The 23,355-nt window shown below is 41.5% G+C and overlaps 1 protein-coding gene across 2 annotated transcripts in view; it reads left to right on the top strand.

The window, feature by feature from the left end:
- LOC131961774 (solute carrier organic anion transporter family member 5A1) overlaps positions 1–23,355 on the top strand; it is a 45,357-nt gene that overhangs the window by 9,361 nt on the left and 12,641 nt on the right. For both annotated transcript variants that reach the window (XM_059326661.1, XM_059326660.1), the window contains exons 3-5: positions 14,003–14,135; positions 14,251–14,468; positions 19,709–19,873. In XM_059326661.1, the coding sequence (XP_059182644.1) occupies positions 14,003–14,135; positions 14,251–14,468; positions 19,709–19,873 (516 nt within the window). The remainder of the gene's footprint in view (positions 1–14,002; positions 14,136–14,250; positions 14,469–19,708; positions 19,874–23,355) is intronic.

The following is a 23,355-nucleotide window of genomic DNA, read 5'->3' as shown; positions in this document are numbered from 1 at the left end:
TCTGACTTCCCCCTGTGGGATAGCCGCTATACACACACACACACACACACACACACACACACACACACACACACACACACACACACACACACACACGTGCATGCTCAGACACATACAGACTGAAATATAATGCTCCAAGACCAAAAAATGGAGCCTGACAGGCGTACAGAGCGGGGCGAATTTGGCTGTGCACATTCTTCTGTCTGTCGTAGCGGCTCTGCCAAGCTCTGTTTTGCCACTAAATGTAGCATTAAGCTGGTTGTGCATTATATAACTGGGGCTAATAGGCTAACATGTTACCACAATACAGCTCATTGGAGAGACAGTGTTTTGACAGGAGTCGTCCACTGATGTTAACTGATTGAGTTTGCTCATAGTTGTGGGGAAAAAGTACACAGTATGATTATTTTAATAGCCGGATAGAGGTACTTTCTGATTATTTCCAAAGCCTTATATGCTAATTTTGTCAGGCTTTGTTCCTGTAGCTGCAAGTTTTACATTTTAGGGGGCCTAGTTAGTAGACTGTAGAGGGGTGTGAATGGTGAGAGAGCAGCTGTTTAGAGCTGGCAGGGTGCATGTGTGTGCACCTGCAGTTGGGGGTGGGTGAGGTTTAGGACTTTGGGGGATGTTGGGAGCGCGCGCAAGTGTTTGCAGGAGGCACGGTGTTGGGTTGTGTTGGGTTTCCTGTGTGCATGCAGTGGTATTTGAACATCTGTGCCTGTGTGAAGAGACTGCAGAGAAGTCTGACCCATCAACGTCAAGACTGGCTTCATACACTTCTGTCACAATGTGTAGGAGGCACCTCTGCTGCAGAACAGTGTACTGAGTTCCTTTCTTACCTGCATTAACACCAGACACTGTGAATGAAAGCCGGGCTGGACTGCATAGTCACTCCATCTGCTCCGTCTTCCGCCACAGTAATTATATTCACACAAGAAGTAATCAAAGTATTCCAGATTCATGGTTAAGATCACATAAGCTCGGCTATTAATATATTCTTTTAGCCTTTTATCCTTCAAGATACCAGTAAATCCAATTTTCTCGCTGTTGCCAGGGGAATGGAGCTCAACAGGACACAGATTTGTAAAACACACGCAGGCATAAAGACCAGTGGTAAATATGATTTAAAAATATGCCTTGATATCTCAGATATGACGTTATGGTTTCATGAAGGCGAGGCATGAGCTAATGCAGACTGTGGAACTGAGTTGGAATCGGCATCCTTTCTTGTTTAATCTCCTCTTGAGGAGTAGTTGGTGCAGGAATTGGACAGAGGAGAGGAGGAGGAGGGTACTCTGATGAATCGGCCAAATTCTTGGCGCTGGCTGTCGATGAACGGGGGGCACTGCTTTAGCACCATGGACCAGATTGCTGTGCCATGTCTGTCAATGAGAGGGGCTGAAAAGCTGCAGATGCAAGCTTGTGGCAAACCAACACCTAAGCTCCGTACTTACAACCTTAATAGATTCACACATGCACCCAGTCACTCAGTATAATGTGGTTATACCCCCAGCCCAGATGCCCCATTCATGGCCCCTCGTCAGCTGAAAGATTATCTCCCACCCTCTCAAATGTTGGAACATTATGTATGCGTAGACAAACACACAGGGCGGTGACAGACTTTGTGTGTTTGACGCCACATTTAGGAGCACTACACTTTTGTGTGTGTGTGTGTGTGTGTGTGTTTTGGCAAGTGGTAATGTACTCAGTTTGGCTGGATACAGTTTAGATCAGAAGTTTATAATGAAGCAAGCGTAGGCATAATAAAAGGAATTGACAGTCATTTTTTGCCCAGTTGCCCAGAGCAAGACAAATGTCGTGTAGGTCTGGTTAATAGAACAAAACACTTGACCTCCTGAACTCTGTTGACAGTTGCACATCCACAGGACACTCATGCGAAAATGGCAGCGGCAGGTCAAGACAAAGTTTATGAGCAGGGTTTGTTTTTAAAGCTACGCCAAGTCTCTGAAAATGCAGCTGGAGTGATAAAACGAGAGCAGACTTGCTGCAGGCTAGGGCGGTAACTAACAATTATTTTCAATATTAAGATTATCTTATTAGTCCCACAAATGCAACCTCCGCATACAACCCAATGACCTTACACACCAGTGGTCACACACCATGCTAGGAGCAGTTTGATACCTTTGCTCAAGGGCACCTCAGAGGCTGAAAACAGCATTTTATTCCATTTTTGCATGAAAATTACTTGATTAAAATTAAACATGACAATTAACATTAGTCTTTGGTATTTGATAACTGCAAATTAATAAAACAGTGTGGGGGAAAATCAAATATTAAGAAACCAAAATGAATTTGCGTGACTAGGCAAGTAAAAAAAAAAAGAAAACCGTAACCCTGAATAACTGTATGTTTCTGTCAGCTGATGGAGACAAATGCCCAGTCTTTGTCCCTACAATGACCCAAACTGTTTGAAAATGCTTTAATGCTACGGTGGGGTCAATCATGACTGCTCAGCTTAATGACTTCATAAACCTTGATTGTGCCCTTAATCTCAAAAATCTGATGACTAATCCTGACCTAGAATAGCAATTTGTTGACTGAACAGCTCGGTCAGAGAGTGGGAGGAAAACAGTAAGCTCAACAGCAGACTCTCTGTACCTGCCTGCTTCCCTGCCTGTGCATCATGTTCTCTACATTTTTCAAGGAACACACTGGCCCAAACTTGTCTAAAAAGGAGCATTCATTGCAAGAAAATCCTTGAAACTGACCTTACCTTTTCTTGGACCAAATGTACATTTGAATAATATACAGCTCCCAGGTCAGAAAACGAAAACTCCCCTTTTCAGTCAACAATTAGAAGCAATTAGTCGAGGATGAACTAAAAATTGTGTATTTGCTCAAATTATGTAAATGGAGTAGGATTAAAAGTCACAAAGTAAAATGGATTAGGAGGAAAATCCCCAAAAAGGTGATGGATTAGTCAATTAGAAAGAGAGAAAAGGGATTTACTCAATGTGGCAGTGTGTGAAAGACTTCTGAGAAATATTTTAAAGTGAAGTCCTATGAAAGAGAGCAGGCACAAAGGAATTAGCACATTTCTCTTTGAATGACATCCCATCAGTAAACCAGTTAAAGAGAATTGTGTTGGTTTGATTGGCTTGTCACAAGGGGAGATTGTGAGGAAGGGAGAGTGAAATAGATTTCCAGCTGTCCAATAAATAACACTTTATAACGCTGGCGTAGATAGTGAGAACTTTTCTCCTGTTGACTGACAACAAAGTGGAATTGCTCTGTGCACAGCATTCACAAAAATACCTTTCCGGGGGCTGGCAAAAACAGAATTTAATATGACGGTAAAAGCAAAAGTGAATCATCACTCACTCACATCAACATGGTGCAGTAGTTCATGTTTATAAAATAACAAGTGCAAGTTTGTACAGTTGCTGCGTGGCTGTTTGCCACGGAGTGTATCAGGTTTGCGGAATAATAGACTTTCACTGAGAACAATAAAGAGCCTTGGCTGAGCTTACATCACTCAGACTGGTGCATTAAGGCTGTAGTTTAGCAAACTTTTATTCTAAGCTCATCTCAACAACAAATGCTGCATGCAGTGAGGAGGCATACAGTAGGATAAAATACCAGACTTTAAGTATAACAGCACACCAGTACAATACAATATAGCGGAATTAATTACCATCAAACAGGAAATTTACAAAACCAATTTGACACATTGTTGTTTTAAAAAAAGGAAGTCCCACTCGATCAAATTTGATTCCAAAAGCACTCTCTAAACTTCAGCTTCAAATCTTTTGTCCCAAAAAGAGCGCTTGTCCATCTGACAGTGATGGATTTAGAGGCCCAGTCTACTGCAGCACAGAAGAATGGGCAGCTGACGACTGACCTGATATGTGTTGCTGGCTGGGTTCTCCTTCCATCACCATGTTCCCAGCTGATTTTTTATTTATTTTTTGCAACTTTGCCATTTACATTTCTTTGCATTCAGCCATATTCCCCGCAGCCCTCAGCCCCCTTGAGCGGATACGGCAAGAAAACCAGCAGCAGCAGATTTGTGGTCTTTTGCTGTCAGTGCAGGTCCCGAAGCCTTACACCAGCATCGGAATCAGCAGAAAATGTTAATTTGGTGTCAGAGTTGTGATCCTTGACCCCTCTGATGCACACAAAAGTTGCACTGGGGTCCCTCAGGGAAGCTTTGCATGCTGGGAACTAAAGTTGCAACTGAGGGTCACCGCTAAAACAACCTTTTCTTATTTTTTTTTTTTCTGTTTACCGCCAATAATGCCCTTCATGCACATCTTTCTGTCGTGTTGCATTTTTTATGCCTCATATCAGTGAATGATGAAACAGATGTTCATGACTGGCAGAATCGGCGGCTCACTTGGCTGCACCACAGCCTCCCTCTTGTTGTTTCTGCAGCAGGGGAGCAGCTAGAAATAAAGAAACCCCCTCCAATCTCTTTTCTCTCATTTTCTAAATATTTGATTTAGGGAAGTGAGCATTGGGAGCCCCTGCAGGGAACTTATAGCAGCTTGTATGAACATTTTATTGCAGTGTACTGTTTGGGGTTTTCTTCCACTATGACAAAGATTTGGGCATTACTATCCTGCAGTGAGGAGCTTCAGTGTAACAAAAGAGAGGACACTATTTCTGAGTGATGCTATTGCTCCAGTTTAGTATCTACAGTAGATTTATGAACTGGGTTCTTGCCCGCCCTTATGCTGCGTCTCACCACTACGCCATCAATCATGCACATCATCGTCACATCAGGATGCTAGACGAGGTCACTGGGTCACAGTTTGCACTACAGAAGAATAACACAATAGGGGGAAGGGATGGGAAACTGACTTAAGATGCTGATCAGGTCCTTTGCGCCCCTTGTGATCAGTCATGTCTTTGCTTAAAGGGGCTTATAGCAGTAATGCCCGGAAGGTAACTCAGTTCAGAGTCTGATGGGTGGCCTGAACGCAGATTTCCAAGACAGAGGGGCTTTGATGTTACTGTTGTATGGTTCTTAGAAGTTGTGTCGGGCTGATAAAGTCTTGACTCTTTCTGTGTACCAGTCTGAGCCGCCTGCACACCAGGATCAAAGTTCTTTACTGTACTTGATCCATTCAAATATTCCCCACATCCTGCCTTCATTTCCTACTAATCTCTTCCTCTTACCACCCACTGTTCTGCCTCTTGGGGAACTGTCATTGACTGCTAGTACTGTAAAATGTCATTTAAATATCAACCGGTCATATATATGTTTGAGTGGACTATATCGTTAAACCACTGTGGTCATTTTAATGGATGATAAAACATACCAATAAAACTCTAAATGTTATGTCTTTCTACTTTCAAAGCTGTCTGGTAGTCCATCAGTGAAAAAAAAATACTCAAAAATGTTATATCTAGCATTCAATTATAGTAAATTTGTATAAATAATTGAGCTTTGTTGAAGGGTTAATCAGAAAATGTGTAATATAATTTAATTTTCAAATGCATTAAATATCGTTATTTTGGATCATTCCACACATGCAGTGGCATATTCCTCTGCCTGCTGTGGCTGTTTGGGTGCCCAAACAGACTGGCAGGGTTAAACCCAACTGGTGTGCCACTACGAAGCTTAATCGGTATGTTATTATCACAGAGACAATATCTGCTGGCTTAACACATGGTAGACAATGGCTTCTTGACCTGTTTGTTCTGTACTGGAGCTGTGTGATGGAAGGCAAACAAAAAAACTGCAGCCAGTCTGTGCCTATTTTCGAACAGCATGTTCTGGTGTTGTTCAAATTGATTTATGTGAGCTTGTGTGCCAGTGTCTGGTTGGTGCACATTGACAGGATGAGGATTATCATTCCATGTTACCAATCTAATCATCACTCAACAGGCCACTATAATGTGTGTATGTATTTGTTTTTTTCTCCATTTGAATATCTGATTTACTGAGAATTAGTGACTGTAGTTGACTTTGTGTCGATTTAATCTAAGATATTGTGAACTTTATGTTCAAAGCAGGTTTTTATTTTTTATTTTATACCACACTACCGCTTTCTACTTTAACTTCCTTTGGCTTTTATCTGTCCACACACTCTCACATCCTCTCTCTCTCTTCCCCTCCCTGACCGCCGTATTCTATAGGAAGCACTTGTACAAGTGCACAGCACATATAGACCTTTTGTTTACTTGATGCTGACAGGGAAATTTGCTGTACCTTGAATTCCTGGCGACAACTTTGCTTTCCTCGCATGCCTCCACACTGAACAAAGAATCGAAACACAGAGAAAGAAATATGTCAAACATGGATTTTTCTTTCACCGTGGAGGCATATGAAATAAAACAGTTTTCTCAGTAACCGTGTGAGATTACAAATGGTCATTTCGTGGATGCATAATCATGCAAAAATAACAAATCCTCTCCCAAGTCTATGAATAAGAATTTCAATGTAGTGAAACTGTAAACGCCAGTAAATCAGTATGCATTTATCCATGAATTAATGAGTGATTCTTACAGTATCTGTTGTACACAGCTGCTTTATGATGTATGATTAAAAAAAAAAAAACTTCTCCTTCAGTTCATTATATGCAGATATTTGAAAATGGCAGGACAGATATGTTGATAAATCTGCACCCTCCCATTTGCCGGAGGGCAGTTCCATTATGCACGGCCGTCCACCGTGTTTACCTTCATTAAATCACATGCAAATGACACTCGTGTGTGAGGATGTGTGTACGATACTCTGTAGCAGACTGGCTGGTTTTAACACTGTATTCTGCCTGTATATGGGAGATGAATCTGATTACCGGAGCTAATTGATCCTTGTTTAAAAAACACATTTAAGCATATGTTTATTCTTGAAATGCATTGCCGTGCAAGCGCTGCTGTATCATTTGAAGGCAAGATGTGATGATTTACAACCAGAAATACAGTAGAAATATGAGTGAAATGGCATCAGTTTGAAGCAATCTTATAAATGCTTCACCAAACTATTTTTTTATTATTTGTTTTTCGTTGTTCTGTATGCTCACATTGTGCCGCCCTGCACCTTCCAGACAAAAAAAATTCCTGAAGTGTTTTTTAATTTGTCGAGCTGTAGTTGTTCAGACCAGTGACTGGTTGAGAGTTTTTAATCACCACACCCTCTGGTCTGCCCTTTTGCACTTTGAACTGCTGCACATATACATAAACCACAATAGCAGATGTGCTTGGAGATGCTCCGTACAATACATGATGCAACGTGACAGGATCAAAACATAAGCTATCCGCAGCAAATGGATTTAGAGAAATGCATTTTAATATCCAATGTTGCATTGTGCTTGTGATTATAGCTCAGATCTAGATGACTCATGCATTTTAATGCAGTTTGTCCAACTGCCTTGTGTGTGTGTCTGCATATGCATGTGTGTGTGTTTGAGAGGCCATAGTCCCTGTGCATGCCCTCTGGGTAAAACTGTAAGGTTAGGACTTGTAAGAAGACACTGCTATGTCAGCAAGTTGCCATGACAATGCCATCATTCCCCTATTTCATTGTCTTTTTCTCCTCTTGTCTTTCGGGGGGGAAGGTCACATGACTGAATTGATCCCCGTAACACAGGGATGCAGAGACCGGTGTCCCTCTCTTTTTCGTTCTCTTTCAAATAGCTGCAGCCGCATAGATCATCCATCATACAGCTGTCACCTGCAGCTACACTTTGGGTATTGAGCTGGACTGTACAGTGTAGTATATCACAGTTCTGAAGAGTGTGCTGACGTGTCACACAATGTTATTAAACAAAGCTAATTTAGACTTCTTTCTGTCACACAGCAGGTATGGAAATCGATTATCAACCCACGTCAGAGTGAATAGGTAGTATGTGATGCATAATGCTACATAAATCAACATGACATGGCTCTTGAGTAATGCTGAGGAGACAATGTGATCGCATCTTTTAGAGATTAGACAGCTCCCGTATTACGCACTGAATACAAATGCAAGGTCGTTGTGTTGCTGCCTGCCATCCATTCCCAGGCTTGTTTGGAGGCTGACTGAGCTTTGTAGGCTAATAGCCAGGTGGAATGCTACATAATTCATTGAATCTAAGTTTCCAGCCAGAGAGCGGAGAGGGATTACAGCGGCAGGCTCATACCTCTGCAGCCTTTATTGCAGGAGAGCGACAAGAGGGAAGCAAATCTGAAAACAAATGAGACTTTACTGCACATAAACACAAATGCATACATGCACATATCATGCTCAATTCCATTTCAGCTCGTGTGGAGTTGCAGTCTTGACACTGATGAAGCTTCTGTTGTGAGTTGCAGCCTCAACCTTTTAACCCCGCGGTGTTCTGACAAGGCAGTGAAAGTCCTGTCCTTTATTTTGTCCACGTAATTAAATCAAATCATTAATCTGTGGTAATGAGTTTGGTCACCGGGGAGCTGCTTCATTAGGTGTAATGTGCTTTCTCATCAGGTCCGGTTGCTCTGCGCTCTCTTCCTCCATCCTCTGCCGATCTGGCTGCGTCTCAAGGGTGAGGGGTGAGGAGAACAGAAGGTCAGGAGAGGTTGAGGGGGATGGGGGGAGCCTTGCAGACGCCATTTTATTGTTATGCCTGAAATTCCAGTTACAGCCAAGGCAACTATGAAAGCAGCTGTGTGCCATGTATCCCAGAATTCCCCCAAATTCCTTCCATTTCTTGCAGAACTTGTGACCTTTGAGGGAAAGGACATGTGTGTACATGCCTGTAACTGTCTGTGCCTGACTGTATGCTAATCTCTCATGCTGCTGGACCAATTAAACTTACATTTATTTTGCACATTTATGACTGTGCGCTTAAGAACCTCTCACGGTTGCAGTGATTCATAATATTTGATAAACCTGTTTATCAAGTGTTTCATTTCGTCATTGACGGCTGACTCCTCACTCTATATCTTTTGCTGTGACTCAATGGCAATAAAGCAATCAAAAGTATGCCAAAATTACTAAAACATGATGCAGATATGTAAAAAGTCAGATTTTTTTCTTTGTCAGGATTACGAGTAAAAGGAAGAAATTGGTGGCTTTCTGAACCGAAAGATGATGCAGAAGATTCTCAATGCCTTCTGGAGATCTGCACTCTTTTGAGCGCATTTTTCTAGTGTTGGATGGTTCATTTGACAAACAATGAATGTAAAAACATCCGCTTGGGCTGTGGCTTAATCGTGACAACCACATCACTATTTTCTGAAATGTAAAAAAGATGAGAAAAAGTAAAATTTAACTAGATATCAAAAGTTGTTAGTTGTAGCTCTAGATGGCTACAAAGGAGGACAGAATTACAGAAACACACTTGGATACAATCAATGGATCTGCAGTGGAGACAATTTCACCGATTCCAAAGCAGCCACCTGGGCATTTGCCGTTCAGTAATCATATCTCTAATTCATGCCTCCCTGCTGCCATTCTTCTTTCTGTTTCACCCTCATTCATTCCTACAAGCTCTGAATGAGTCAGTGCAGCTCATGAATACAGAGTTAGGAGGAGCGGAGCTCTTACGGAGTGTGGAGGAGGCAGAGTGGAGACAACAGAGCAGAGCTGGTCCCTGAAGGTTAGATATGAGAAGGATGTTGCTGAGCAAGCTTTATCACTCTGTTACACAGCAGGATCAGTCACCACAGACTGCAGACCGGCTCCTTCCCTTTCCTCTTTCTCCGTTTCTTTATGTTCCATCACTCTCGCTCCCCCTCCCAGATGTTATTTTGTTTTTTCCTGCCTCATCTGTTTTCCTTTGTATCACTTTCTCTCCCTGCCACTTTTCTCTCAGTTTATTTCTTTATATCCCACTATATTGCCTTTCTCTTCCCGTATTATTGCAGAGTAAATCTCCTCTTCCTGACACCACTGAGTCCATCCATCACATATACTGGAGCTGAAACACTAAATTGGGGTCAATGATGCACTATAAACCTCTCTACCTTTTTCCTTCTTCCACTCTTACCCCTGATGCCCTTGCACCTCCCCTGTCACATGTCCATGTGCATGCACGTTTCAAGTGTGTGTGTTTAATATGCAGCGAGGGACTGACCTTGGTTGACACTGTCACTGAGTTGTAATTGAAGCTTCAGTGCTTCTTGATGAGTTCTTTTCAAAGCTTACGTGTGTCTATTTTTTTTGCTCCCCAGGCCTGTGCAATAAACCTAAATATCTTGATGCTGATATTGTATACAGCTTGTAACATGTTAACTTGCACGCTCTGCGACTTCATCCTCAATTTGTATCTTTCCATGCGTGTCTAATGCAAACAATAAAGTCAGCACAAAATTGCCACAGCATATTGAAAGTCGAGCTGTATGGTCACGTAGATGCTTTAGATGCTGACTGTGTAAAACATAAGAGTGAAAAGCCAATAACTGCAATGGAGATCTCCTAATCCATTACGACCACACGTGTAGGAAGCCATATGAAGCCTATAATGTACGTCCTTCACGTGCTGCTGGTAAAGGTCTATTGCATAATTGAGTAAAGTGAGCCTGTGGCGTGCCATGCGCGTTGAATTGGCATGCACCCCCTCTCCACCGATGTCTGCCACCGCGGCATGAGTGTTTGTGTGTGATGGAGCGCTGCTGCTGTGCCAGCATATTCCTCAATCTGATGGCTCTGCCCTGGCCGCCCTTCAGCCCGGCCGCAGACCTCCAATCCCTTCATCCCTAAATATCCCGGCTTGGTGCCAAGCGGGCAGGGTCGGGCAACGAGTCAAGCACGGTTTATGACCCTCTCCGTCCTCCAATCGGGCAGAACACTGTTAACGTGATGGATGGAGTGGCAAGACAGGCGCTTACGCAATCACCCAAGGGGGATAAAATATGGCCGCCCACCGCATGGGTGCCCGGGAAAGGGGATGATGGAGATTGGAGGGTAACCAAAGGACCATACTTGGTGTTCAAGCTTTGCCTGACGAGTGAATGGCTGGGTGCACCCGGTGTTCCTGGCAAGAGCCAGAGTGACGACGTGTTTTATTTGGGGCACAGGAAAGGTCAGCAGTCCGCAAGGTGAGGGGATGATAATAATTCATTGACAGGATTTTCTTTATATTATGTCCATCCTAACTAGTCTTTGAGTGATGTACCGCTTTATAATCTTGTTTACAGCAAGAGCTGATTCACACACAATGGCCATATTTCCATTATTAACTGGCTCAAAAGTACATAAAATAAAGAGTCAGAATGGTCTGAAACTTAATCCAGAATCCATGAAACCTTGTGCATCTATAAAATGATGTGTACCAACCACCCACCCTTCCTTACTCTGCTTTATAGCCATCCTTTCTATTATAGCCCATGTTCAGTGCTTTATAGAAAGAATAGATTTTGCTGTGCACCACAAAAACATGATTCACCAGCTCAAGTTTTGTTTGACATTTTTAATTTAAAAACGGAGATAATAAGATAAGACCTCTTGCCGTCCTTGTCAGCCGTTATTAATTGTTTATTGTCTCGGGGTGGGTAATTTCTCCGGTTACATTGTGTAACGGTTTGACTGCTGCCGTGAATTGACTCTCTCAGCCAGCAGGATATGAGAAACGGTGTGGTGAAAGGAGTTAAAGATGAAATATAATATGCAAAGGACAGAGTGAAAGCGACAGGAGAAGTAAAAGGGGGACAGACACCTGCTTCAGGTGAAGAAGTGGGAGAAGTGATTTATAGCAATGAAACAGCCACAGACCTTATTTATAATTTTTTAAATGTATACATTCACAGAGACATACTTCATGTGTGCAGAACAGTGTTTGGAGCCAGGGGAAATGACCATTGTTGTCTTGCGTTTTGTGTTCATGCATTTAAGTGTGTGTGTGTGTGTGTGTGTGTGTGTCTGCTTTAGGCTGATAAGAGGATTTGTTACAGGGCCTTTTGTTCTTTAAGCAATATTTTCCTCTTTCTCATTCCCCCAACAGTTTAGTTTAAAGAAAAAAATGATTTAATTAAGTCTAGATAAGGATTTCTGCTTTGGGACATTGTTGGAACTGCACTATAGGAGTGAACATGTGCTGTGTTGGTCACATCCAGGCAGGAGAGGGTGTCCAAAAGCGCTCAAAGTGCCTGGATGAAAATATGAGGGCGGTAAAAGATGCAAGCCTCCTGGGATGTAGGAATGCTATATGCAAATGTTGGCAGGGCTGCTGAGACATTTGGTGAAACAGAAATGAAATGGCTTTTGAGCTTCAATTCTGATGAAAACAAACTTTGTTGATAGAGGCTGTGTGTGTGTGTGTGTGTGTGTGCGCGCGCGCATATGCATTCGTTTGTTATGTAATCTGGCAGAGATGAGGTGTTCCTCTGGTCTCGTGTGTTGGGGGGGATTAGATATTTGAGTGTTTGTCCAGATACACAGCACACCTGCTGCTAAACAGACTCTGTCACAAACACAAGGAACAACACACTTACACATGTGTGCACACGCTGCCAATGGGGTTTAGTGTTGGCATCCAACAAAGTGACATTTGAGAGACACAAATAGAAGAACAGGAACATTTTGGTCTGTATCTGTGTGTGTGTGTGTGTGTGTGTGTGAGTGACAGAAGCTGTAGTTTGTAGCTATCTTAACGGTAAACCCTCTGAAGCCCAAAACCTGCCGACAAGTTTTAAGAGCATGTTTTCTTTGCATCATTTTATTCTAAACAGAAACTGTAAAAGCAGAATTTAACCTTTCCATTGGATCATGTGTGGCAAATGCTTATGTCAAAAGAAGAAAACAAACTGTGATTTAAAAAACAAAAAACAAAATCACCATATTCTACATGTCTCATTTTAAATTGTGCAATAAAGGAAGCATTTGCATGAACTTGATCCTGTCAAAAACATTCACTTCTACGCTCCTCAGTGCAACCTGGAAGCCATAAATGACTCGTCTGAGTCCAAGAGTTACGTGACAAATATTCAGTGAATATTGGACTGGACAGCAGGCTTTTTACACAGAGCAGAGAGGAGAGGACGAGAGGTTTTAAAAATGTTGTGGCTTAATATTGTATAGATTCCATTTTAGTACAATTTTTGTTAAATAAATTGTCAAAATTATTCAGCTTGCTTTTTCCTTTTGTTATGATTTATTGCAATGTAACTGTGACATATTGCACAAAAGACATTTTGAGCTTCCCCTGCTCCTAGCCATGATTTTGCTTTTTCCGTAGAGGTGCACAGCTTGTATATTGCAGTGAAAAACAAGGCCACATTGAGTAAAATATGACGGGAGCAAAAGACGACCTGAAACAGCTTGGGGTTCCGAGGCTTAAAGTAAAAATATAACCGCTAAGTATACTTGCGGGGGTGAGAATTCAGTCATTCACAGAAACATTTTAATGCAGATGCACACAATCTCCATAAAGAGCTAATCCCTCCCCTCAGTCACACAAACACCCTGACGGCTTGCAGCAATGTTCCAGGTGTAATTATAGAAAGTTTGCCCCCTGATTACAGCTAGTAAATGGCTTTGACTCTCGTCTCTGCTGGATGTCCGCAGGAGGTTTTTCCACTTGTCCAACTAAGGTTATCTAACTTTAATGAGTTTTTCCCTTCCTGCGGCAGAGTGACGGAGTGTGATTGGCTCACCTCAGTGAGGGTCTGAAAGCCCCCGAGGGTTAATGTTTCGCCCCCACTCGCTCTCAGGTTTGCTGGAGTGGGAGAGCTGCAGGCGTGCCCTCAGGTCAACGCTCGACCTCTGTAGCTTTCTGCTCGGTTGTTACAGACGCTTCAAAAGCTGTGAGAAATGACCTCAGGGCTGGTGGAGAGTTCCCACTGTTCTCGATGCAGGTGTTCTGAATGTGGTGGAGGATGCAGCGGGGGTAATGAACAGCTCCCACGTGTCTGATTTAAACAGTCAACAGTTAGTCATTAAAAGCATTAATGAAGAAAGTGGTGAGTTAGTAAAACAAAGTATTCCTGTCTTCCTGTTTTAATAATGGGAGCTAATTTAAGCATCATGCTCATCAAAATATACCAATGATTTATAGTATATCCAGCTAGGGAAGCAGTTTAAAGAGTATTTGCTGTGATTGAAGTTTCATATTGGTTCTATTTGTGTCTCTTGCAGCCATCATGTATGTGATGGGAGCCCTGGGACCTGCAGCTGGATACCTGCTGGGAGGCGTCCTCATCGGCTTCTACGTCGACCCCAAAACCGCCGTCAACATCGACCAGAGTGACCCCCGCTTTGTCGGCAACTGGTAAATATGCATGTGCATCTGTGTGACTGTCCCAGCCTTTATGTGCGTTCCCTTTTGCAATGATCAATCTGTTCTCTCTTGCCTTTACAACCCATCTGCTGTTTCTTCCTCTCAGGTGGAGCGGCTTTCTCTTGTGTGCCATAGCCATGCTTCTCGTCATCTTCCCCATGTTCGCCTTCCCGAAAAAGCTGCCCCCACGCCACAAAAAGAGGAAGAAGAAAAAGATAAGCTCGCCCGGCGACGTGTCCAGCGACGACGAGGTAATGAAGGAAAAGTCCAGCAGCAAAGACCAGAATGTCTCCTCCTCCATGGGCTTTGGAAAGGACATCAAAGGTGAGAATTGATAATATCAGCCTTCATTTCGCACCTCTGGAGGTGTTACAAGTACCTTACATAAAGCAACTGTGAGTTATAGATGTACAAATGGCACATAATCCAATCCATGGCCAGGATTAGTCATTTTATCTAACAGTGGAAGCTCCATTGAGATCTCCTGTTAAATATGTTATTGATTTGTGATGGAGGTTGTTCACACGGTTGACTAATGAAGCAGGACTTCACTGTAAACATGGACAGTTTTAGTGGACACTGGGTTCTATTTACTTAAGGACATTAACAGTAAACATGGCGAAAGGTCATAAATAATTGATGTCGGTTGTAGACTTAGTGTAAATCTTAGAAACAGATTTCAGATTAAAGACAGTACGCTTTTGTAAAAAAAACAAAAACATTTTTCAACTACAATAAAAACATAAATTTGGAGAGCGTGAGAGCATTGTTTATATCTTTTCTGAGCCAGATACACCAGGAATCTCCTGAGTTTTCCTGGGAGAGCCCCCTGTTTAAGCTGAATTCTGCTCCAGCGTTTCGCAGCTTCATCTTGTCTGATTATTTCTCTCTCTCAGTCTCTGTCTCTTAAATGAGCTCTCAGGGGGACTCAGTCACGTTTCCAAACACAGGAGCAGACGGTTTCAGCAGCAGAGCAAAACTGTAGCATGCAGTCACTCTCTTTATGACATGCACAGCAACTAAAGTAAATTCTAATATTTATTTAGATGATTGTTTACTCAAAGACTTATGAATATGTGCTTTCCCCAGAGAGAGAGAGAGAGAGCGAATAGACGACACAAACTCTATGCCACGAATGCATTTATAGTTTCCTCAGCGCAGTGGCAGCTCTCCTGCTGTTTTACTTGTCCCAGCAGGATGTTTTGGGCTGCAAACTATGGCCAATTCTGCAGACTCAGGCACTTCAATGTTTGGATCTGTAATGTATTATATAGTGCAGTGCGTGTCCTTCTGTTGAGGTATGTGTGAGTTTGTTTATAGCACAAATTCAGCATATTCTATGATAGATATGCCACCCTGAAGTGACTGTTTTCACTAAGCATTTTTGTCCGATTCAGATAATCAGCAAACACAGAAAAATGCTAACACTGTATAATTTCAGTAATGCACGTCAGGGACGCACTTTTGATTATGGAATGATCCAGACCTTGGCCACTCCACAGCTTCCCTCCATATCGATAGCTCCGAGAGCTCGCCACTTGTCATACGTCAAACTTTTGCAGCACAAAGCCTCTTGACAATTGGCAGAGTATAGTGTATAGTTTGTCTAATCCATTTATTAGTTTCTACACTAATTTGGATGAAAGTGCCCTGCTTTCACAATTAAATGTTCCCATTATAGATTTATTAAAACAGTTTTTATATTGGTATATGTCCTTTGAGATCTAGAATTTGCTGCAGGATAAATAACGTATCTATCTATTGGGGTTTAAATCACAGGTTTCATTACAACTCAACATTAGATCACTTCATTGGACAACAATGCGATATATTTGCTGACATCACAAAGTCTGCCGGAGTACACCTTTGATTTGGTTGGATTCTGGGCCCAGTGATCGATATGAGACGATATCATATGCCTAATTTAACACAATCTGTTACATTTATATCAACTCTCAAAAACCAACAAAAATATTAATTTTGTCATGTTATTTCTGAGCTCTTCCAGATATTTAAATGACAAAAATTAAAAATAAAAGTAGACCTTCTGTCCACTATAAAGTGCCACATTGCATTTAAGTGCAAATACTTTTTATGGATTAATTTAAAGAGCATGTGGTGATCTTTCAATTATGAACATAGGCATCTATCTTTCTATCTATCTCTATCTCTTTCTCTGTATCTGTATATCTCTATCTCTATATATCTCTACCACTTTCTCTAGCTCTCTATCTCTGTATCTCTATCTCTTTCCCTATTTCTATATATCTCTTTCTCTATATACCTCTACCTCTTTCTCTAGATCTCTATCTATTTCTCTATTTCTCTATATATCTATATCTGTGTGCAGGAGTCATACACATGGCTGTTGTTGACCATTAGCTCTTATCTCAGATCTGCTGCATAGTTTTGATTATCATCATGGCTTAAAACTAAACTTGTATGAGATAAAGTGCATATACAGATCTCACAAATAACACGCTATTATCACCTGTCTCCTTGCTTGCAAAGAGAAATGTGTAGCAAAAGCAGATGGTCCAAACAGTTTGACTGGGTCATCAAATAAATTCTCCCAACAAAGTAGCGAGTGTGGAAACTATTGCGAGCCAGTGGTCTGTCTGATTGAGAGAGCAGCTGCTGTAGACGTCAACAAGACCTCGCCATCTGTCCTCCCCTCCAGACAAGATTACAGCCCAGCTCCACAGGAATGAAATAATTAGCGTCACCCTTCTATACATACCTTTTGATCTGAGATAACACTGACAGATGCTAACATTTCTACACCTACAACAAGATTAGTTCAATTAGTGCTGAGACGGCTATCCCCCAAATCAACGCGCCGTGCCACCCATGTGGGCTGGCCAGCTTCTTAATAACCTCCCTACTAAAAGGCAATAATAATCCACTTTACATACTTCCTGCCTTTCCTTTGTTCTTTCTCTGCTTTCTGGTGTCTGTGTGTGTGAAGCACATGAGACAGTAAGAGCCCCCATGATAGCCGTATGACTGTAAATTCATAATATCTGCCCTCCGCCCAGGGCTTCAAACACTCTGGACACACACGCGAGGACACAACAGGAGATTCCACTTGTGTGTTCAGTTAGACAAGCTGTCAAATGTTTTGAAGTCTGACTATTGTTTCCAAATGAAGCCATTGAAAGACCACACAGAGAAAAAAGACTCACACAGAGAACCGAGACGGAGGTAAAAATCTAAAGCCTGAATATATTATTTTATTTTAAAAGGCTCCATTAAATGCTCCCTTCCGTAGCCGTCCTCTCTCATCTTTCATCCCACAGATAGTTAAGGTCAAGAGTAGACAACATGAAGTTTTTCTGACTGGAATCAGCCCCCAAAGTTCAAATTTGCTTAAATAGAGAAGCTTTGTGTTCATGTAAGTGACCTCGCTTCTTTAAGTTACTGATAATTATTTTAGATGCGTGACCTCTCCTGGCCTTTTTGAATTCTAACTGCAGAAAAGAAGCAATGAGAAAATCTCTTTGATTTCCTTTCCTTTGCTTTATTTCCTTCTATTAAAATTATGAATACCTGGATATTTTCAATGTAAAGCTTTTTTGTCACTGGGTTTTAATTTATGTAGCAAGATTACAAACCAGACATTGCTTTAACGGCTCAAGATCCGTATGGAGACGTGGTCCCTGCAGCGTGTCCTGGCTCCTCCTCAGAGCATCTGAACCAGGAGGCCAAACTAAATCGGCTTTATCTTTCTAATGCAGAGAAGCAGCAGCTTGAATCTGAGGTCCCTGTGGATTGCGGAGCTCCCCATTCTGTCAAACATGCTCCTGAAATCTTTTGCCCTCAGTCTTGCTGAGATGAAGGAGCTTGTATGTTCTAGTGGCCCTGAGAACAGGGGTTTCTGCAACCCCGTGTTTCTGACAAGGACATTGAAGGAAAACTTTCCAAATGAGGCTAGACACTTAACAAATCAAGACGACCAAAAGAGAAGCTTGACGGAGACATTTTTTCTCTCTCATTGTTGTGACCATAGACTGTATAATAAAATGTGGATGTTGTCTCTGTGAGGTCACCCATATGTTTCTGAAGAGCAAAGATAAAGGTAAGTATGGGTGCACCGGCCTGTGCCTGGTTGCTGAAGCGTGCCACCTGTGATGTCACCCACCTGCCACTCAAATTGGCCATGCCTTCAATTATGCATAAATTTAAGCCCATAAACAATTTTGACAGGTGAGTTTTAAAAGAACTGGACTGGAAAAGTAGCTGAAGGCCAGAAACATTTTGTTCCAGGCTGTAAACATGTTTATTTCTGCAGTGAAGTAGAGCATTTCAACATAGGGGTCTATGGAGATTGAGTCGCTTTTGGAGCCAGCCTCAAGTGGAGAATGCTGTGTGGCTGTGACATGTTTCTAGATTAATCAGGATGTTAGAAATGGGACTTGGAAGTTTAAAGGTGACATGATTTGATGGTTCTAAATTTATAAATTGCGTCTGATGTTCTATGACCGTTCTGTTTTTTATTCTCATTTTATTCTCTCTGCAACATTGTTATTGTGCCTGTCTTTTCCAGGATGCTCTTGAAAATACGAATTTTAAATTTAAACGTTCATTCAAGGCTGTTAGCAGACACCTATTGAGGTTGTGCATGGAAAGCTTGGCGGTGTCATGATTTAGGGGATAGTGGATCACCTTGGGAGGCCCATATTTGAGTTGCCATGACAGCAAGCATCTGCCTCACTGATGTGCCTGTGACTAAGAAACTGAATTCCAATTAGCTCTTATTGGGAAAATTATACGTCGCTGCATCCTCTGATGGAGGAAAAAGTGACATCAGAGGTTTGTCTTTGAGGGTCAGTAGATCCATAGAGTAAGCTAAAACGTATTCATTCTGCCCGGTAACAGTAGTGTACATACAGTTTGACCACATGATTTCTGAAGTGTCGGGATGAGAGGGCATTCTGCGTCATGTCAACCAAATCATATGGACACTGTCCTCAGGCAGACATTAAGGGCATGTTTGCCCTTGTTATGATGAACCAAGGATGGCTGCATTCAGGCTGGATCAACAGAGCTCATTTGTTTAAGGCACATGATCCCCATACTTTTATTGTAGAGCAGAACTGGCTGGTAGCTATACAAGTTTCTTCAAGCTTCACAGGGTTTCAGACTACAAAGAGCATCTGTGTATTTAGGTCTTGTTTGTTCTTGCAGTCTTGTGTGAAACAAAGATACTTATCCAGATGTAATGAGACATGGGTGAATGCATGAGTCGTGTGTGTGTGTGTGTGTGTGTGTGTGTGTGTGTGTGTGTGTGTGTCTGTCTGTCTGTCTGTCTGTCTGTCTGTGGCATTTAAAGGTGTTAACTTCTACTCTATTATTACTTACGGTTATCATGACATTAGGTTTATTTTCGTTACAGTTGCAGCCTTTCCTCAATTACAGCTTTCCAGTAATGATTCTTCTTCTGATGATTCTGTCGAGTTCAGTTTGCGTGGGCGTGAGTGAGAGCCAAATTAAGAGACTGATTGTGTGTTAATTACAGCACCACAGTAATGAAGCCCTCCATCTTGTCTTGTATCCCTCCCCAGACCTGCCCAAGGCCGCCCTGAGGATCCTCAGCAACATGACCTTCCTGTTCGTCAGCCTGTCCTACACGGCGGAGTGCGCCATCGTCACCGCCTTCATCACCTTCATTCCCAAGTTTATTGAGTCACAGTTTGGCATCCCTGCCTCCAACGCAAGCATATACACTGGTAGGTCTTTCTTTATACAATGAATGTCTTTGTTAATAAACTTCTTAGTCAGTTTTTTTCCCTTTCTGTTCACTTCATCACAGTTGTACAGCAGAGTCGGGCATATTTTTCACTTGTCTTGTGAGTCACTGTCCCCTGTGGGCCACCATCAAAGATGTGTGGGAGCCTATAATGAGGGATTCTTTGCAATATGTTCTGAGCAATTATTTAAATTTTGCATTGAAAATTATGTGGTAGAGCAGGATGGTATCATATAGCTGTTGGTAAAAGAAAGAGGCGAGGTAAATTAAATAAATGTCAAAACAATGAGGGATGTTTCTCTAGCGATTAATCTTCAATTCTTCAATCTTCAAAGGGTCACAAGGACAAATGTCTTTGTGCATCATCAGAGTGCTTGTTTTGTCTGACCACCTGTCCAATGTCCACAGATATTTAACTTGTATTAACATAACAGTAGGAAAAGCAGCACACCCTCACATTTGCGATGGTGGAAGCAGCAACTGTTTGTCATTTCATACTTGAAAAATTACCTAAATTACCATCTCCTGAATCGTTGGCCTTTTTTTTGTCTGTCAAGCGACTAATTAAGAGGTTGTTTCATCCCCGAAGATAATCACAAATATGGTAAGAAAGTCTTCACAATCATTAAGGGAAAATAGACAAAATCAGCTCTTCCTCCTCTGGATATTCTATCATGACTTTCCAGTTGTGGGAAAGAAGGGTTGGAAATGTGAGACTTAAAATCAACAAGAAATTGTGTGTTTATTTGCCTTTAATGCCGTATTAAAGGAGTCCTCTCATGGGTTAACCACTCAGTGCGCCAGACTTTTTGCAGACTTCTTTCTCTCAGAGGCTGTACTGGACTTATGGACATAATAGTCATTTTGAGTATTAACTGAACTGCCCCTGAATGATCGGTAATAACTCAAACGATTAGATCAATGAGGCCAAACTTTCCTCTGCAAAGAGTTAATTAGAATTTATGACCTCAGTCTGCGATACTTTAAGAAATAATAGATCATTTAAGATAAGATAAGATATTCCTTTATTGATCCATATGGGGGGAATTCAGGTATTGCAGCAGCACAAGTACAAAAGAGATTAAGATAATAAAAATAGAATAATAAAATTAAAATAAATAGTATAAAATAAAAATAGTAAAATCCAGTTTCAAGGAAGCAAATCTATTAATATTGTGAGACTTTAGATTTAAACCTGCCTGTAAAATATTTAGATAAATACGCTCAAATACATTTTCAAACAGACACTATTATGTCTTTAGGAAATATGTTTCTCACTGCAGTAAAAATTAGTTAGTTCTACGTTTTGTGTCACTCTTTGTCTTCATTCTGATCCTGGGCATTGCAGCAAATGACATCACTACATACTACATGCAGCATTAGTCTGCACCAGTATAAGCTCACATTTGTTCTCACCTCTCCACATGCAAACGGGGATTCACAGTCAGAGGGCAGCGCTGTGAGTCATCGTGGACTTTCATTCAGTGATGAGCTTCCATTACATCCCCTGTGACCGTAACACACAAGACTCTGTCGGAGACATATTTCTCATAATGTGGACACACACACACACACACACACTACACTGCTCTGCCTGTAATCTGTGCATCACATACAGTATGTAGCTTGAAATCCTTCAGGCAAGTCTAAGTCCTAATACCCAACCGATCTGATATGAGGATTATTACAGCAAGGAGTGATTGAAAACTCAATTATGAATGTAAAAAAAGTATGTCTGTGTGTTCAAATATTCTGGTAGCTAACATATGGTCATTCCCAGACACACACACACACACACACACACAATCACACACACACACACACGCACACACAATACCATTGCCTCATCTCATCTGCCTGTTGCCAGGATACAAGGGGTAAGGGCAAACGGGCGGTGCAGTTGCCACGGTTACCCAAACGATGCCAAGCTGCTAGGATGTGATGACTGTTGGCGTGGAGGAGAGGAGAGGAGAGGGCACTCCTGTTGATGGGAGCACAGTGATTCCTCAGGCCGACAGATGGACCGACTGTGACATTTCCCTGATGATTGTGAGGGACGTTTTTTTTAACAATGAACAGAAAACTAGAAAGGCTTTTGTGGTGTTTTCACAGAAACGGTGATATCGAGTGACAATAGTTAATAAACCTAAACCAAATAATAATTTAAGAACAAAAATGTAGAACAAAAATGGCATTCAGTGAATAAAAACTACAAGAGAAAATTTGGAATTGCATTTTCAAATATCTGCTATTAATCTCAATTTCTACTTACAATTGATAATCTATCCATTACTCTTTGCTTCCTAAAAAAAGATATGTTTAGGTAAGTTATGTTATCATGATCCCTAATTAGCAGTAAACAAAGAAACACAAAGGCTGATCAGAGTGTTATTGACGTTCACAGGCATCATTTTGATGGCACTGTCATTATTTTTTAGGTAAAAATGGATCAAACTTGTTAAACTTGGAGCTTAATGCTGATACAGGGAATATTTTATCAGTAATCAGACGAGTCACATGATCACACTGTTAGTTATTGCCCTGACTTTGCAGTTTCCCTCAGCTCTGCAGAGCTTTATAATGCCAGCTCCTCATTTTGGTTTTAACATCCACAACTTTGCTATCTGGTTCAGAGTCCCCAACTTTCAGATGCAGCAGGCAGAAAGTAGTGCCATGCACCATCTCCAAAAAGCAAACAGACAAGAAGTTAGCAATGTGAACATAGTGTAGCATTTAGCAGCTAAAGTGCCTGATATTTCCCTAAGGAGTTACCAGAGAGAAAAAAACAACTATAAAGAAAGTGAATGTTGGACTTACATTCATTAGTAGCCATAAACATGACTTCAAATGAATGCTAATGTAGCTTTTGAATGCTAGTTGTGTAAATAAGCAAAAGTATGCAAACAAGTTCACCGTATCAACTTAAAAGGAGATAAGAGGATACATCAATGCTGTGTTTACAGCTTGTTTTCCCTGCTTCCAGGTGACCCAAAAAGGTCTAATTAAACCAACTTTTCACAAGATCCTAAATGGAACCAGCTAAAGGAGCCCAGCCCAAATTGCCAGTGAATTAAACATTGTGTGGTTCTGTTCATCAAAGCTTTTATACTGTTTTTACTGTATATGTGAGGTGCCAAGTCAGTCTGCTTTATGTTTCTGGCAGCACCAACAGTGTTTTGCTAGAAATAGAAATAGAAAAATAAATAGGAACATAAAATTAACAGCATTAGCCACAGTGGCTGACAAGTCAAAGGAACAGTATATAAAGAAAAACATAATAGCTTTGTTTTACTGAATGCCGACTAATCTGTAGGAAGTCAGCTATTAGAACAGCAGTGTAGACACAAAAGATGTCAAAATAAGATAAATGCAAATCTCGCAAATTACCACCTCGATGAGTGTGTGTCATGCCCTGTTAAAGATCCGCCACTGCTACATGCTCATTAGATGTTGCTACAGAAA

Source organism: Centropristis striata, chromosome 23 (genome assembly GCF_030273125.1).
Source record: "Centropristis striata isolate RG_2023a ecotype Rhode Island chromosome 23, C.striata_1.0, whole genome shotgun sequence".
Classification (NCBI taxonomy): domain Eukaryota; kingdom Metazoa; phylum Chordata; class Actinopteri; order Perciformes; family Serranidae; genus Centropristis; species Centropristis striata.
The sequence above is the reverse complement of the archived record's forward strand: the minus strand, read 5'-3'. Positions and strand labels throughout refer to the sequence as shown.